Source organism: Acanthochromis polyacanthus, chromosome 5, assembly GCF_021347895.1.
Source record: "Acanthochromis polyacanthus isolate Apoly-LR-REF ecotype Palm Island chromosome 5, KAUST_Apoly_ChrSc, whole genome shotgun sequence".
Taxonomy (NCBI): domain Eukaryota; kingdom Metazoa; phylum Chordata; class Actinopteri; family Pomacentridae; genus Acanthochromis; species Acanthochromis polyacanthus.
This window is the reverse complement of record NC_067117.1, coordinates 12,399,179-12,412,273: the sequence shown is the minus strand read 5'-3', so window position 1 is coordinate 12,412,273 and position 13,095 is coordinate 12,399,179. Positions and strand designations below refer to the sequence as shown.

Sequence of the window (13,095 nt, the reverse complement as noted above, 5' to 3'; positions counted from 1 at the left end):
AGCGAAATGTGTTTTTATATAAAAATTTCAATATTAAAACACTATGTCGCCAATACACACCAGCCTATTTAAAATTCTACAAAGGCGCGATGGGCACAATGTAATCTTTCCCAGGACCTTCTTAAAGCGGTGATCATAGGAAAATTGCAGCTACGACTTAGAAAACAGAGAAAGAGCAGAGAATTATTTGAGATTACACAGTTTCCGTGAAATTTAATTTGTTATTTGGACCTGTGTTATTGTATTAAGTTACCCTACTACAGTGTGAGTTTATTGAAATCACTGCAACAACTCAACCGGCTTTCGATTCGGTGCTCGCTGGGTGGGCATTATCCCCATTCCCCAGCTAGTTAGTTAGCTAGCTCAGGGTGCTAGGTTAGCTAGCTAGCTAACTAACGTTAACTGCTGCTGCTCCGCCGTTTGTAGTTCGCACTCCACGCATCTTTCAAACAGAGTAAGTTGGTCGTTTGTGTGTTTGTAAATGTACTAGCTAGTCAGCTCTTTATGTAATTTTGAAACCGCTAAAGAGGTTTAGAGATAACTATGTGTGGGATGCTACCACAATTTAGCTAACCCTTTACTAGTCTCGGGGTGAGTTGGTAACGTGTATTTTCCTGAAACTCAATAAAGAGATGACCGGTGTAGCAATGTTTTGGTTCGGAAACGTCACCATTTAGTTCTGCTTGTTTTTTTTTTTGTAAAAACTGCTTTCATTGGGTAGACATAAGCAATTTTTCAATTAACGCCAACGTATTGTAATTTGTTGTGATTGGTGTGTCACTTCCCATGCCAGCGGCCTCGGGCTGTTGTCAATTAACTCGCTAATTAGCTCGCGGCCTTTGCGAAAACTGTTCCCATGTGACTTAGCTCGACGTTAGTTGAGGTTTATGGTTAATTTGATTGGTTTTATTTTTAGTTGTATTGTTTGATCATGTTTGTTAGATCATTGTTTTGTTTTTCCCCTCACAAACAAATTTAAATCTTCAACATTTTTTTGCGTAAGCGCCGCCTTTCAGTCTATCTGTATTGTCCAGCACAGAGTTCCCATTGTCGCGCAAGAGTAACTTCAATTTTGTTCCCAACAGATACAGTCACTATTGGGCTAGCAGCTGTTTGTTCTGTCTGAAACTAGTCATGGAGAAAGATGCTTGTGTAGAGCAGAAGAATGGGGATGCTGCTGTGGAGCAGTCTAAGCAGCCGCCAGCAGCCACAGCTCCTTACAGATACACCAAGGTGATGAGAAATACCAGCTGTATGGTCACTTTAAAGCCATAGAGATCTCTTTCTAACACAACCATTTTTAATTACTATCCAGGAGGAGCTTCTGGAAATAAAAGAATTGCCTGTCTCGAATGAAAGGCCCGAATGTCTCTCTGAGAAATATGACAGGTAAGAATTTTTATTGGATGTAGAAATGCACATTATCCTTACCCTAAGATGTAGGTGAACAAGGGAAACAGGACTAATCTTGTCAAATCAGAAAGCATGTATGTGCTGTATTGAAAATGGACACCAACTCTTTGACTTAACTTTGGTAGTAACTGGCCTAATTGTGTGTTTGCTCAAAGATGTTATCTTTAAATATAGTAGCCAGTGAGAATGAAATAGCTTAAATATTGTGAGTTGACAACATTAGTGTCATTGCCAGTGTCTTGGAAGACGATTCTTATAAACTTATGCAACTCTCAACTCAAAAAATAGAGTATAGATGATGATAATGATGATACTTTAAGGCATAAAACAGGAAAATGAAAGCACTGTTTTTTGACGGCGTGTTTAGGTATACATAACAAATCACCTTGTCCTCACACATCTGAAGTTGAGACCACATCTCAGCATTGAGATCAAAGCATTTACAAAGTAAAGCTTTGTCTGGCATTATGTGCTACTGGAACTGTGTGAAGTGTATAGGATCAAATGTTTTTAAAGTTACTTTGAACAATGAGATTGTGGAGTGGAACTGGTATGTTAATGAAGTGTACACTGCTTTGAAACTTTCAAGAAACATAGCATTACGTTTGATATAGTATCTTATGACCTATGAGACCTGTCCACCGAACCAGGTCTTCTCTAGTCACATTTGCTTCAGCTTTGAGGTTAGACTCCTGACTGCAGCCAATGAAAATTCCACGGCGGGCCACATATACAACTGCAAGTGCTTGATAAAAGATACTGAGGCTCTGCTGGTAGATGTTGTAATGTTTTTCACTTGAGAATAAAAGTACATACAAAAAAATGTTTGGCCTTTAGGTCACTTGTGTTTTATTTTTTTCACCTGTAAATATTAGGATCAGTGCTGGATTCAGCTACTTGAGCAGAGACTGTTCTGACACTGTGAAAAGTAAACGCATACAAAGAGGGTTTATCACAGATCTTTTGAAATACACAATCTTGTATGGGTTACGTTCCGATGTGGGGGAATGGCAGTAGATTTTTAGAGCATTTGCTGATATGCTGTTTTTAACTTTTTTAACAGTTTGAAATACATGCAAATGGATGCTTGTGTGGGAGTCTGATATATTGTCATTCCCATAGAGCTTTGCTGCTTTGTTGTTTTTGTTTTTTCAATGATTTTTACATTTGAGATGCCTGAATATACTGAAATGTAGATTTGGTGATTTTTTTTTTTTCCTCTCTTTTTCTCTTGTCCATGCTGATCTTTACTAAATGTAGCTAGCTATGTTTTTTTTAAATTCTTTTAAGCATTATAAAGAAAGCAGACATGTAAGACACGAGATTTGTGTCTTTCATTGTTTGTATGATTAGCATTGAAATGATGTATCATGTAATGTCTTTTGCCCAGTTGATATTTTGATCTGTTTTTTGTTTTTCATACTGTTAAGTATGTGTTTAATCTTGAGTTCAAATGGTGTTTTGATACAGTGATGGTGTCTGGGACCCTGAGAAATGGCATGCCTCACTGTATCCCACATCAGAGCGAAGCTCTCCAGTGGATGGCTTTAAGAAGGACTATGTGGATGATAGAGTACCTCTAAAACGAAGAATCCCAGGTAAATGACTGATAGTGGCCAGCACCAGAGGTCTGTGCTACAAAGCAAATTCGACATACCTAGGGTATGTTTTCATTATCCGGCTTCACTAAACGACTGCAGTCAGGATGAGCAGTCGCATGAAGCTGGTTATCTACTCTGTAAGCTGTTGGGGGTTTCTTAATCTAGCTATGAGCATGTTCGGTGTCCCACCATATAGAATAGAAAGCCTTTATTGTCATTGTACATGGGTATACAACGAAATTGACGAATCATAAACATCAATTGGTCTAGAGCTGCATATTTCCCACAAAAGAACAAATTAAAGTCCTAAACCAGTGACAATTTTCAAAATGTAATAAAGGGCAAAAATGAACAAAGCTGTTTCAGCCAGTCAGGAAGAGAAGCAACAACTGCTGACACTGAATGTGTAAATTCAGTGTATCAGTATCACTGTCCAATTGTGTTTTGAAGTTGCTTAAATGTGGTTTCCTATTCAAGACTTAAGATTCAGTTTAACTATCATGCGTCACAAGGTTGTATAATGGAATTCAAATGTCCTTTTATGCTGCTCACAAAAAGAATGATTTATCTAAAGATTAAATAATCAAGTTTAAAAAAGCAATTCATTGTGGAGGATCAGATAAATAATCTTGCATTTGGTCTCATTCTTGACACGTACGAGGCAATTTTAGCCTTAGCTACGTCTTCAGCTGCAACCTTGGAGATGTTTTGGGAACAAGTAAAGACTAAATATAAAAACATATTTCAAACTGATATGTAGTATGTCTGCTTATCTTAAGTCGACAAGAATGTTAGAAGATTTTTGTGTTTTAATCATTTTCTGTTTTAGGATTATGTCCCTCTACAAAGGAATACAAAACAAAATTGCTTTGAAAGGGCTTACAGCTCCAAAAACTCTGACCTTCTCCTCTCACTGTCTATGTGCTGAGCTCTGTGGGGTCATCCAGGAATGGTGGGGCTATTTTCCTCTGATTGGTCACGAGGCTGTGCTTTGATATTTGTTGATCTTTTTTCTGAAATATAAGCTGGTCTGGATCAAGTGAGACATTTAGCATAAGTTACCCTGTGGATGTACCCATTAGGAAGTGAACCACAGTCATAGTCCTGAAAGCTCACAGTTAGGCTTCAACTTGGCTCATTAGCTTTAAATCCTGCTTCATAATAGAACCCTCAGAAATACTGAGTTGCATTTGAACCTAAACAAATGTCAGTGATCCTGTGGTAACAAAGGATGTTGTGCTAGAGATCTGACAGTCCAGAAGCAGTGAAAATGTTTTGTACCTGTAAATGTGTTGCTCACAACCACCGAATATACAGCAGAATTAATTCAGGTTATTTTTTAAATGAGAATATTACAAGATCTTTTAGGATTCCAGAAGACTGTTGCCTTTGTAAAATGTGACCAGTAGTGTAGTTTGTGTACACCAAACATCTAAAGTCAAGCCTTTTTGTTGCACTACCTTCAGATCCGCGTGAGCGATTAAAGGAGGATGATCTGGATGTCATATTGAGCCCACAGCGACGTAGCTTTGGAGGTGGATGTCAAGGCAATGCTGCACTGGCACCCCATGCCCGTCGCCCGATCAGCCCACTGGAAAACAAGGAAAATGAAAGTCTTCGTCTAGGAGGGGCCCGCAGAATCGGCAGTGGACGCATAATTGCTGCCCGTGCCTTTGAAAGAGAAGCCCGTGTGGAGAAGGAGAGGGAACGTGAGAGAGACTTTAAGGATAAAAGATTCAGGGTTGGTGTTCATTGCTTTAAGCCCATTTATAATGCATTTTCCTTAAGATGTTGAAAGATACAACGCATTGGCTTTGCTGGTTTTTTACTAATGTAAAGAGAACTGTTTTCTTATATTTTACAATTACAGTGACATTGTTTTTCTTGTGTAATCATTTGCAGAGAGATTTTGGTGACAAACGTGTGTTTAGTGAAAGGAGACGAAATGACTCGTATGCAGAAGAGGAGCCAGAGTGGTTTTCTGGGGGCCCCACCAGCCAGTCTGAGACAATTGAGCTTATTGGGTTTGATGACAAGATCCTAGAAGATGATAAACGCCGATCCAAGCGGTCAAGGAAGCGGACAGAGTCTGTGAAAGAAGGCATGTCAAAGCTTGAACTTAGGCATTAAGTCTTATTTTGAAAGCAATCTTAGAGTGACTGTTGTCATGAAAGTTGTTGTTGTTTTTTATTGTCACATATATTCTGTGCAGTAGTAGAATGTAATGGTGGACAGGCTGAGGAGCAAGATGGCGGTTTGCAGTCTACAGCTGATCAGGAAGTTCCCCACCCAGATGTTCTGCCAGAGCAGTCGACCGGAGACTTTGACTTCAATGAGTTCTTTAATCTCGAGAAGACCATGCCTGGGCTGGCCTCTGTAAGTACTGGGGTGCACTGTGGTTTTGTAGTATTGGTTACAGGTGTGAACACCACAAATGAGGTGCCATTAAGTAAAACATTTATCAATGTGTGGTTTCATCTATGTAGTATTGCAATCAGCATAAGCTTAACAGTAGAGGTTTTCCAGTGTACCTACACACACCTGAGCCAGACTTGACTATTTATTATCTAATACAATATTTAAGCGTCTTCCAGTAGGTGAGATGACTTGTGGCACAATTTTAACCTAAGTTAATTATTTGCTCATATCCGAGTTTGTTTTTTACACTTAAGCCATTTTAAATGAAAGTATTAAATATAAAGATATTTTAAGCACAAGATTACCTCTGCTGCACTGGCTTTATCTCACTGTACTAGATCTTTGGTGAGCACTGTCACTGAATGGTGCTCTTTCTTCATATTCTTCTTTGTGGGGTCTTGTATGGAGGCTAAGGAGAGGTTGAAAAGGTATCAACAATCCAAATTTATGCCCATCAGTAAAGCCACATTAGATCGTGCTCGTGGTTGGAGAGCTAGGTGAGCCAGACACTAAATGCAGTTGTGTACTGGCTGGTTTGCGGTAATAAATCCAAGGTCAAAAAGCAGTGCATTCTGTGACACTGTCATTGGTCTTCTAGTACATTTTGTGCTAAACCGATGGAAAGCACTCTAAACGTAAGTGAAACCTTTGTTCTTGCACCCTATGGTTTGCAGATTTTTGCATTTTCCAGTCCGTCTCACAGGCCTGTTTCTGTCTTGCAGATGATAGAGGACGTTTTGGGAGAGGGCCCTGTATCGGCTAGCCGCTTCAGTCAGTGGTTTTCCAGCAATCTGAGCCCATCAGGCAGCCGGTCCAGCAGTTTGAGGTCCACTCCTCATGAGGAACTGGAAAAACTAGCAGGTATGTGATTTGATTTCCCTAATGGAGCTTCCTACAACTGCATAGCACTCTCTGGTCAAGCTTTGTCTTGGCATGTTGTAGTATGAAAACTTGACGATCAGAGGCATTTTCTTTTAAAGCGGCTTCAATGAGTCATCAGGAGGACTTCCATGCTGATGATTTGAAGGGTCCTTGGCTTCTGGAGTCTCCTCCAAATGATTCAGTAAACCTGATGTGGGGAAAAACAAACTGGAGGGTTTTTCAATTGTTTTCCATGATGCTAGCTCACATTTTAAAGAAACAAATCAGTCTCAACTTTAGCTCAATTTAGTGAAATATTGTGAAATTCTTGAGGTGTATCCAGTTTAAAAAAAATAAACATAAAAGCTGGGCTAAACTTTGTCCGCCTGACCCTGATGATTTACTACATTACCCTCAATGTTATATGCCTGCAATTTGCACCCTTGTTTGTAATGTTAACCCTCTTAAACAGACTTGGTTTGCTATGTTGGCAGCCCTAAATCTTTGACTGTTTTGCCCCTCTGAAGGGCTGGATCCACGCTGCACATCCCCCAGCCAAGGCCCTGCCTCATACTTCACACCTATTCAATCATCGGAGTGCAAAGAGAAGGTGGACATCCTGGAGCTGCTGCACAAGGCCAAAATAGACCTGAAGCCTCTTCTCTCCACCCTCTCAGTCAACAAGGCTCGACTACGGGAAAGCAGTGAGTGCCAGTTCACTAAAACATTTTCACAGTTGAGCAATTGTATAAGTGTTGCCTCATTTAAAAAAAAAAAAAAAATCAATCTTTACCATATCGTGTTCAGCATTCTTCTGCCACATCCTAACACTTCAAAGGGGAAAGTCCACTTAAAATTCATATTTTTACAACAGATTTTTTTATTTACAACATGTGAACCTGATAACTGCCTTATATCATCTGTCACAGCCTGGATGCTTTTCCCAAATCTCACCTTGAAACTAAGACTGTTCAAACTGGCATTCACATTGCATTAAAAAGTAAAGAAATGCTCATTTATTTCAGTGTCAATGTGCAGACAGAATGCTTCAACCAAAAATGCAAGGTCTTTTTGCCAATAAAAATATGAGCAAGCCCACATCTCTTCAGTTTCCTTTTGAAATGTAAAGGCTGTCTGTTTACTTTGTGAACAACAGAAGATTAAATGGCTTTCCAAGTAATGTCCTTAAGTAGTTCTGCATCCCCCGAGTGTTTGAATAGTTTTGATTCACAACTCAGTCCGTTATACCTGTAGTTATAAGCTGAAAACTGGTCGTCTTATACCTCCTCAAAACTCATGTTTTATTAATTGTAATTTAAAATAAACTGGTTACTTAACCTGTTTGTTATTACCAGTGCCCCATACAGGCCGATGTGGTTTCATTTTAAGGTTGTTGTTTTTTTTTTGTGCACCAATTATCTCAATCCAAAAAGCATTTCGTCTCTCTTTCAGAAATAATCTCCATCACACTAACACCTTCAAAAGCGCACATCAGATGACCACTCATGTACGCTGGGCATTACACTCCTAAACTTTTTTTGTAGGAGAGTGAACAATCGGAGAATGACATGTTGTGACAATTAACAGCAATCAGAAACCAAATACAGTGATCTGCAGCATAATTTCTAATAGTCCTCATGTTGGCCTGTCCAGACTTGTATGCATCCTCAGAGTTTTCAACCTGCAAAGGGGCCTGCAGTGTTTTTGAAAGTCTCTGTTTTAGGAGTCCTAAAACTCAAAGCAGTGTGGATGCAAGACATAAATGTAGTAGAAAAGATGAAAATGTATGTCGGTAAGAGTCTAATTATATTTATGCTTGTTCTCCATGCCCAGCTCACTCTGGAGTGGTGCTCTCACTGGAGGAGGTGGAGGGAGAGATGAAAGGGATGAAGCTTGGCTCAGAACCACAAGTGCGAAAGGTGCCCCCTCCACAGAGAGGAAATGGCACACCCTTCATGGCTGAGCATTTAGAGGAGGCTTTAACTGGTGGCTCGAGGGCCCGTCCACGCTCACGTGACACAGACATGTCGGCCTTTAACAAACTGGTCAGCAGCATGAAGGCAAGTGGAACTCTGCCAACTCACCCCAAAACCAACACAAACAATGTAAGTATTTCTATGTACACAGATTTTATGATGTCCAATGTTTTTACTGGAAAACACTGTGCATGCTGCAAGGGAACGGTAACATGCGGCTTTGTGAGATGCAAGCTTTTAAGCTTGGCCCTAACAACTGTTTGCAAAAACATCAATGAACTAGAGAATGATGGGCATAAATTTGCTGTGTTGTGTATATTTTTGAATACATTTATTTTGTCTGAAAACTGTCCTCTGTGCGAGTCGGTGCAAAATAAACAAGATCGTTTGTGAAACTGAGAAGAATAATTTCAACAGTCATTGGACAAAGAACCATTAGAGAAAATGACATTAGTACATTAATCCAAAACTATCACTGGCTTGTTTGAGGGGCACTTTGATTTGGACTTGCATGTGCATGTCCGTCTCTGTGGGTTTGCTGCTTTGTTGTGATTTCAGCACTGTCACTTTCTGTATCTGGTAACTCCATTTTGTAGTTGACATGTTTCAAAATGCCTGCCATTCACTTCACATTGCAAAATGTGCTCTGGGATGTGGATACCAGGGGTGTGTTTTTACAAGAAAATTATTTGTATTTGCATTGCCACAATTTTGTTTTTTTTTTTTTCCTCCCTCGACAATGCAGCAATCTTCTGACCAAGCAGTGGTGACGCTCTCTGATGCTCAAGTACCGCCTCAGCAGCAGAAAAACATATTCCAGGTGTGTATGTTGATTACCCTCTCAGGCTAATGCTGACAAATGGTCAGTACAGGCTAGAGGTCTTCACAGAGCCACTCTGTTCCCACTGACTGTCAGGGATGGGTGCAAAGAACATTAAGATTAATTGTGGGACAAAATGATGTTGTGCAGCAGACTGAGAGTAAGACAAAGTGCAGGAGAGGAAAAATGAGATGTATTAAGCTCTGTGGTAGGGTTTGCAACAACAGCTGCTCATCAATTTGTGGTACAGTTGTGCTACTAATATTCTTGATTTAGGGTTGTCATGAGATCTAATATTTCACTACTGAGACAATGCCGAAATTCTTATTTAAACTGGAGGCTGGGCGCCGAAGGAGCCGTTTTAAACAGTACTGTTTTTATTATAAATGGTGCACATACCTGTTAAAGTTTATTCCAGTTCTGACTGTGTTCAACTCACACAGGGGAATCTGATGTGAAGATAGAGGTGTGAAGTTTTATACAGTACATTAACAAATAAGATGAAACTATAAAGATTAACTGTCTAAAGACACTGTAACCTTGAGTGCTGTATCAAAGAGTGTTGAAGAGGGGTCCTAGGTTCCAAGATGATAGATTTACATAGTGAAGTTAATGAGAAAAAAATATTACTCTAACAGTCATAACATCAAATTCAATGAGAACTTTCTGGCAAATTTGTTTATGTTGTAGGAGCTGTTGGGAGTTCGCAGTGGGTCCCCCACACAGCTTGGCAGTCTGTTGGGCAGCTCTGAGGCCCCAGCAACTTCTGCCCCTCTACATGGCCTACTGCACAAGGGCCCTTCACCCCCTCTTTTCCCACAGAGGGCACCCTCACCTGACTACTTTAATAGTCGGTTGCAGCCTTCTGCAGGTCAGTTCAATGAGAAAGTACCGTGAAACTGGAATGAAAGCATATTGTATGAGGTTCCCCGTACTCACTAAGCTTTACTTACAGATGTCAGGATCACAGGATTCACAACTGAGCTCAGAAAGTTATCAATCTTAATGAAATTTGTTTTTTCAAATCAGATAATTAAATCGCTCTTCTTTCTCTCCTATCTGAAGGGTTTCCTGTTGGTCCTCAGCCCATGCTGCCAGAACAGTTTGCTGATGTTCACAGGTCTATCAGTCCCGGATCTGCTGCACAGCAACAGGTAACTTAAATATCTGGGTGTTTGCTTGAATTATTGAAAAGATATTTCACACAAACTCAATTTGATGTAATTTGGCTCATATGTTTGCTTTGCCTAGTATTGGTTTTTGAATGGAACAGAAGTCACATTGACATCAACCCAAATACCAGGCTGCTACACAGAAATCATACAATTATATTGTAATTTCAATAATGCATATATAGTTTATTTTTCCTATTAGGTAAATCCTCTAAAGATTTGGTTAGTAATCAGCTGTATGTTTTTTGTTTGTCCAGATGAGGGTGCTCTCTATGCCTGTAAATCAGGCCGACCTGGAAGCTCTGGCATTCCAGCAGGACCTTGCTCTACATGCCCACCACTCATTCCAGTCAGGCTACAAGCAACCACAGGACAAGTCATTTCGAAATAGGTTTGTTTATTGTATTTGAGTACTGCCTAGACTTGATGTGTTGATGGTAAAATCACTGTTGAATGTGATTAATGCCACCTCATTTAATCAGATACTTGCAAATACTGCAGTACAAAGAACAACTGTTAATTTTAGCAACTGGACTGATGGAAAATGTAGCTTTTGGTGTTGCATGTTATTACAGTACTGCTCAAAGCAATTTGTTTTTTGCTATTAAAATCTGTCTACATATTCGGGTTCATCAGTGTATTGAACATATTCATCCGAACTAGACATTTACTCGTTATGTTTAGCTAATGGGTTTTGTGTATATGATCTAGACCGCAGCGTGTTATTCGCTCCCCTGGACCAGGCCCTCAGCCTGCTGGAAGAAACTCTCCAGGAAATGTCGTCACTAGCATGGTGAGCATAAATTTTAGTCAATTATTTATTTTAAAGTTGTTTTGTATGACAACTTACAGCTTTACTGTAATTTTTATACCTCTTGGTATTGGTATTATTAATATTCAGTCTTTTCTCTTTTTTTTTTTCCCCAGTTATCCCCGTCATTTACACCCACATCTGTGATCCGCAAAATGTATGCAACAAAAGAGAAAAGCAGAGATGAACCTTCAGGTCGTTCAGAGTCCAAGGAGGAGGCAGCTCACTCTCAAGATGGTAGAGTATTAATCTCCCTGCCTGTAACTTAATTTTTAATAATGCAGCACTTTTAACATTAAGGTTTGGGTTTGTTTTTACAGACAGCAGTTCCCCAAATTTATACCTGGAGGGACTAGATGGGAATATTGCACAGTCGGGGGGTGCAAAGACTGTCTCGCAGACCTTGCCAAACAAGGACCAAGAGCGTCTCAGGCCTGGCTCTGCTGGACACCATACACCCACCATGGTACCTCCAGGACCATCCTCCTCTTTCCCTCGTCCTGTCTACCCAGTTCCGCTGCTGTCCCATGTACCTATGGTGCGCCCTCCTCCCCAACTCCACCCTAATGTGGTTCAACGAATGCTGGCACAGGGCATCCAGCCCCAGCAGCTTGGACCTGCTCTTGTGCAAGCAGGTAAGTGTTATTTTCCTTTACATTGTCAGCTTTTGTAAAACCCTATGCATCTAACTATTAGTGTTTTGCAAGTGAGTTGATGTTAAAGCTCTGGCCTGTATTATTTCTGATGGACGTCTTTAATTGTACTCACAAGGTATATTTCCACCACATGTTGACCTTGCACAACTTCAAGGCTTGCCACCCGCCCTTCTTGGACAACCATTGTACCCTCTAAGTGCAACAGGGCATCCACTTCTACCTCCCAGAGCCAGTACTCAGATGCAGTTAGCAGTAATGCAGCAGCAACTTCAGCAACAAAGACCAAGTGAGTAAAAGCAGTCAAATAATATAGTTCCATGCAACAGTAACTGCATTGCTTCCCCATAGAAGCTTTGGCTTGTCCAAAAGTTTGCAACCATTTTGTTTTGTCTTGCAGTACATCCCAACATCCCAGGCAATCAGTCACAGAGCCAAGGCCCCCACCGGACAAATGGCTCCCAGCGACATGGGGGCAGCCCCCCTCTAGGCCTCGCCAAGTGGTTTGGATCAGATGTGCTAGAGCAGCCACTCCCCTCCATGCCAGCCAAGGTCATAAGTGTAGATGAATTGGAGTTCCGGCCATAAGAAAATAAACACTGTGCTGGAATGTGAGATTTTTTTTTTTTTTTTTTTTTCCCTTTTGCCCATCTCCACCTCCTCGTTACCATGAAAATGTGAACTTTAGTTTGAAAGACGGTGCACAGAAGGGGGCATTCTACCCATATCATGCTTTGTCTTCAACCTTGAAGTCACTGCTATTGAAGAGGCGAATGTTGGAGATTTGTTTTGCCAGCTGAGTGATTTATTTTTTTTCACCCTTCTTTTTGTATTAGACTCTGCACATAATTAATGTATAGGCCCAGTTGTACAGACCATGGGAAAGAATCTTATTCTCCTTGTATATAGGTATGGTGTTTTTCTCGATAAGGGGAAACAATCCAGCAGTTCGACTGAAAACTGCAAGAGACAGTGTCACTAAGAGCTGGTAGCATTCCTTTGTCGTGTCCACCTTAATTTCCCTCCGAACTACACTGAGAAAGGGCCACGACTGTAACCTCTGTGCATACTCCACCTTTCCTTTTTTTTGTGGCATGACTAGTGGCCCTTTTCTGTAGAAGTGGAGTATCTCAAGACACCTCTGGGGATGCAGCGAACTGGTTGTGCCTTTGTGTTTTGTTTTGTTTTTTTTTCCCCTCCAAACTGTATCCTCTCCAATCCTACTTATCACTTGGGGGTTGCAGCACTGCTCACACTGTCATTTTTGAGGGTGGTTGGGATTCAGTTTGTTTGTGTGCTATTAAGTTATAAAAAGCACAAATAGAATTAATAAATAAAATCTTGAGTAAAACACTTTGTTTATTTTGTTG

At 40.5% G+C, this 13,095-nt stretch overlaps 1 protein-coding gene across 2 annotated transcripts; it reads left to right on the top strand.

The window, feature by feature from the left end:
- Positions 1-93: 93 nt before the first annotated feature.
- eif4enif1 (eukaryotic translation initiation factor 4E nuclear import factor 1) lies at positions 94-13,078 on the top strand. 2 transcript variants are annotated; one of them, XM_022189243.2, is made up of 19 exons: positions 94-454; positions 1,086-1,233; positions 1,316-1,389; positions 2,884-3,011; positions 4,481-4,755; positions 4,917-5,115; positions 5,227-5,390; positions 6,155-6,293; positions 6,821-6,997; positions 8,127-8,398; positions 9,015-9,089; positions 9,780-9,960; positions 10,155-10,243; positions 10,519-10,652; positions 10,973-11,054; positions 11,189-11,309; positions 11,393-11,707; positions 11,883-12,014; positions 12,126-13,078. In XM_022189243.2, exons 2-19 carry the CDS (start codon positions 1,135-1,137, stop codon positions 12,311-12,313), a joined length of 2,844 nt encoding a protein of 947 aa, XP_022044935.1. In that variant the 5' UTR covers positions 94-454; positions 1,086-1,134; the 3' UTR covers positions 12,314-13,078. The 2 variants fall into 2 exon arrangements, with proteins under 2 accessions (XP_022044935.1, XP_022044933.1); XM_022189241.2 differs by having other exon boundaries at positions 11,844-12,014.
- The last annotated feature ends 17 nt before the right edge of the window (positions 13,079-13,095 follow it).